Source organism: Neodiprion fabricii, chromosome 1 (assembly GCF_021155785.1).
Source record: "Neodiprion fabricii isolate iyNeoFabr1 chromosome 1, iyNeoFabr1.1, whole genome shotgun sequence".
Classification (NCBI taxonomy): domain Eukaryota; kingdom Metazoa; phylum Arthropoda; class Insecta; order Hymenoptera; family Diprionidae; genus Neodiprion; species Neodiprion fabricii.
The window spans coordinates 19,156,888-19,159,451 of NC_060239.1; the positions used below are offsets into that span (position 1 = coordinate 19,156,888).

General features: G+C 36.4%; 1 protein-coding gene across 3 annotated transcripts; it reads right to left on the reverse strand.

Moving 5' to 3' along the window:
* Nucleotides 1-239: 239 nt before the first annotated feature.
* On the reverse strand, nt 240-2,357 carry LOC124180723 (THAP domain-containing protein 5-like). 3 transcript variants are annotated; one of them, XM_046566479.1, is made up of 7 exons: nt 2,339-2,357; nt 2,160-2,241; nt 1,701-1,943; nt 1,458-1,633; nt 1,108-1,254; nt 853-1,014; nt 240-765 (listed from the first exon to the last, which is right to left on the reverse strand). In XM_046566479.1, the coding sequence occupies exons 2-7, from the start codon at nt 2,219-2,221 to the stop codon at nt 365-367; spliced, it is 1,191 nt and encodes a 396-aa protein (XP_046422435.1). In that variant the 5' UTR covers nt 2,222-2,241; nt 2,339-2,357; the 3' UTR covers nt 240-364. The 3 variants fall into 3 exon arrangements, with proteins under 3 accessions (XP_046422435.1, XP_046422428.1, XP_046422441.1); XM_046566472.1 differs by lacking the exon at nt 2,339-2,357 and having other exon boundaries at nt 2,160-2,310; XM_046566485.1 differs by lacking the exon at nt 2,339-2,357 and having other exon boundaries at nt 853-975; nt 2,160-2,300.
* Nucleotides 2,358-2,564: the final 207 nt, after the last annotated feature.

Here is a 2,564-nt window from a genome sequence, read left to right on the forward strand (position 1 = left end):
CTACCGTTAGTCGAAGAACTTTGGCTCGACAAATTGTATTTTATGAATTCGACTTGTATCTTAATCCCCTTCCTATAAAAAGGTAAATTACTCTCTAAGCCTATCCTTTTTTTAACAATTAATCAATTTGTACTCACTAACCTATAATATACAATAGCCTTAAGAGTATTACATCTATAGTATTTAATGTCTGATTGTACTTTTCTTATAAAAAATTTATTTTGTTCTTGACAGTTAAATAAATAAATTAATCGTTCTGAGGAGGGCCCATATCCGGGTCGAAACGTTAACAAAAAATACATTATACATATAATTGACCGCTCACCAAGATTCAATAATATATTATCCACGAGGTCGAGAATTCTTACCCTTCAAAAGAACGAAGTGCAGGCGGATACTTTTTTCTTGTAATACGTACTTTACCATTTTTAGCAGCACGTTCAATTAGTTCCGAAACACCTTCGTCCGGTATTGATTCCAAGGAACTCAATGCATTTTCAGATACCAACCTTTCATTTCGAAGTTCGGTAATGATATCTTGCAAAGATGTTACTCGTCTTTTTAAGCGACCTATGTATTCTCTTTGTGATTTTATAAGTTTTTTTTTCACATGCAGAATGGCCCTGGTTTGAAACAGTTTCTTTATAGTGGTCCTCGGACTATGTGTGTAGCGATGATCATGTGAGACTGCCTTCGAACTTCTCGGCGTATCAATGCATACGCTTGTTGGTGTCAACTTAGTACTCAGGTTATCCCTAGAGTCACCTAAAAATAATTTTTGAATTGAATTAAGATTCGTATATCCTCCATGATTCTGTAACAAGTGGTATACTAAGTAATATTTTCACATACTATTACTTGAGCTGAGGAGGTTAGTACTCAAACTAAGACGATCACTATCAGTTTCTATGGCGTTGGCGTTCTGCTCTGTTACATCTACGGAGACAATGGCGTTGGCGTTCTGCTCTGTTACATCTACGGAGACAATGGCGTTGGCATTTTGGTCTGTTACATCTACGGAGACAACAAAATCTTGGATTCAATTTTACTGAACAGAAGACAAAAAACATCGGTAAACCTAACAACATTTCAGAATAATACAATTACCTGAAATCAGTAGCTTATTAACATCATGTACTTCGGTTGTATTTACTGTGGTAGACAATGGCTCATCAAGATCATGTAATTTGGTTACATTTACTGTGGTGGGCCGATCGGATTCATTCTGAAATTCGGTCTGCTGCAAGTTTTCACCTACAGATAAGTTACTAATAAATAACGACAATGGAAATACACAGAAATGCGTCACACACGATTTTTTTGTAACAGAGCACTTTATAATCTGTAGGTAATTAACCGCTTCGACGGCATTGACGCAATAGTGCATCACATCAACGTGTCTTTATGCACACTGAGTTTTTTCTGACCTAAAAGGGATTAATAGTTTCAGATCTTACCAAATAACGTTGGGATACTGCCTTTTCGTAAAGTTATATAATTTTTGCTTTTCTTCTGGAAGCAAGAGGGTTCAAAGTGGTCGGAACACAGAAGGCTATCACTTGATGGAGACCACGGTCCAATGTTTATATTTGCGATCCACTGCTTCATAAGATCAGGTTCATCCAATGGGAACCTACATAACAAGCAAAGTTTAAATTCATTAATTCACACGTTATGTTGCATTGAGTAACGGTACTTACTTGAAGAATGAATAGCCACGTCCATATTCCCTTAATCGGTGACAAGACGAACACTCTGATTTTGGGTTGTCAAATACAGTTGGTACACTGTTCTTTTTCAATGTAATTAGGAATCCTGTCCTATCGAAGCAGTCGTTTGTAAAATGAGCTGAACACAATGTACTATTTCGGTTTGGCTTCCAGTCCTTCCTCTTCATTTCTTTTAACCACTGCTGAAGGCGGAACACATCTTTCACGGGAAATCTACACATCGAATTATAATTTAATCCCTGAGTCAATAATACCCGAGTTTTCAATTTCAATTATAATAAGATCGGTTCATAATTCAAATATTGTGAATTTTTACTGACACGACTTGTACGTTATAATACTCGTTAAATATAATTAGTAAACACTTCGTATGCTGACATAACCTCTGCAAGTTATCATTTGCAGAACGCTTCAGCGTTGTATACTCACTTGTGAAATGATCGCCCACAATATTTTGATTGCTTTGTTTTGCAAAAAACGCAGGTACTCATTGTTACCTCAATAATTGTTACTGTAATTTTCCAACACAATCGATTATATACACATACATATATCACGTATATGTTTATATATATCTGAAGTGACAAAAATCTGTACAAAATGGCTACCGTTCAATTGGCGTGACGGCACCACCGGCACCACGCTTAAATCGCTTAAATCCAATCCAGTGTATATATATATCAGTGGGTGGAGGTGACTCAAATAGTATGGCAAAGCGAATGCTTATTTCCGCCACTTGGAGCAGTGCAACCTTGTGGTAAGCCACTCAATTAGAATGGGAAGAGTCAAGAGATGGTTTTAAATAGCTGTGTTATAACAGAACGTTAACAATAT

Excerpts from the sequence above, each read along its gene's own strand:
- LOC124180723 (XM_046566479.1), bottom strand. The coding sequence starts at position 2,221 with ATGAGTACCTGCGTTTTTTGCAAAACAAAGCAATCAAAATATTGTGGG. Across the intron at positions 1,944-2,159 it reads TGTGGGCGATCATTTCACAA|ATTTCCCGTGAAAGATGTGT; the intron begins GTGAGTATACAA and ends TTCGATGTGTAG. Across the intron at positions 1,015-1,107 it reads TAATAAGCTACTGATTTCAG|ATGTAACAGACCAAAATGCC; the intron begins GTAATTGTATTA and ends TTGTCTCCGTAG.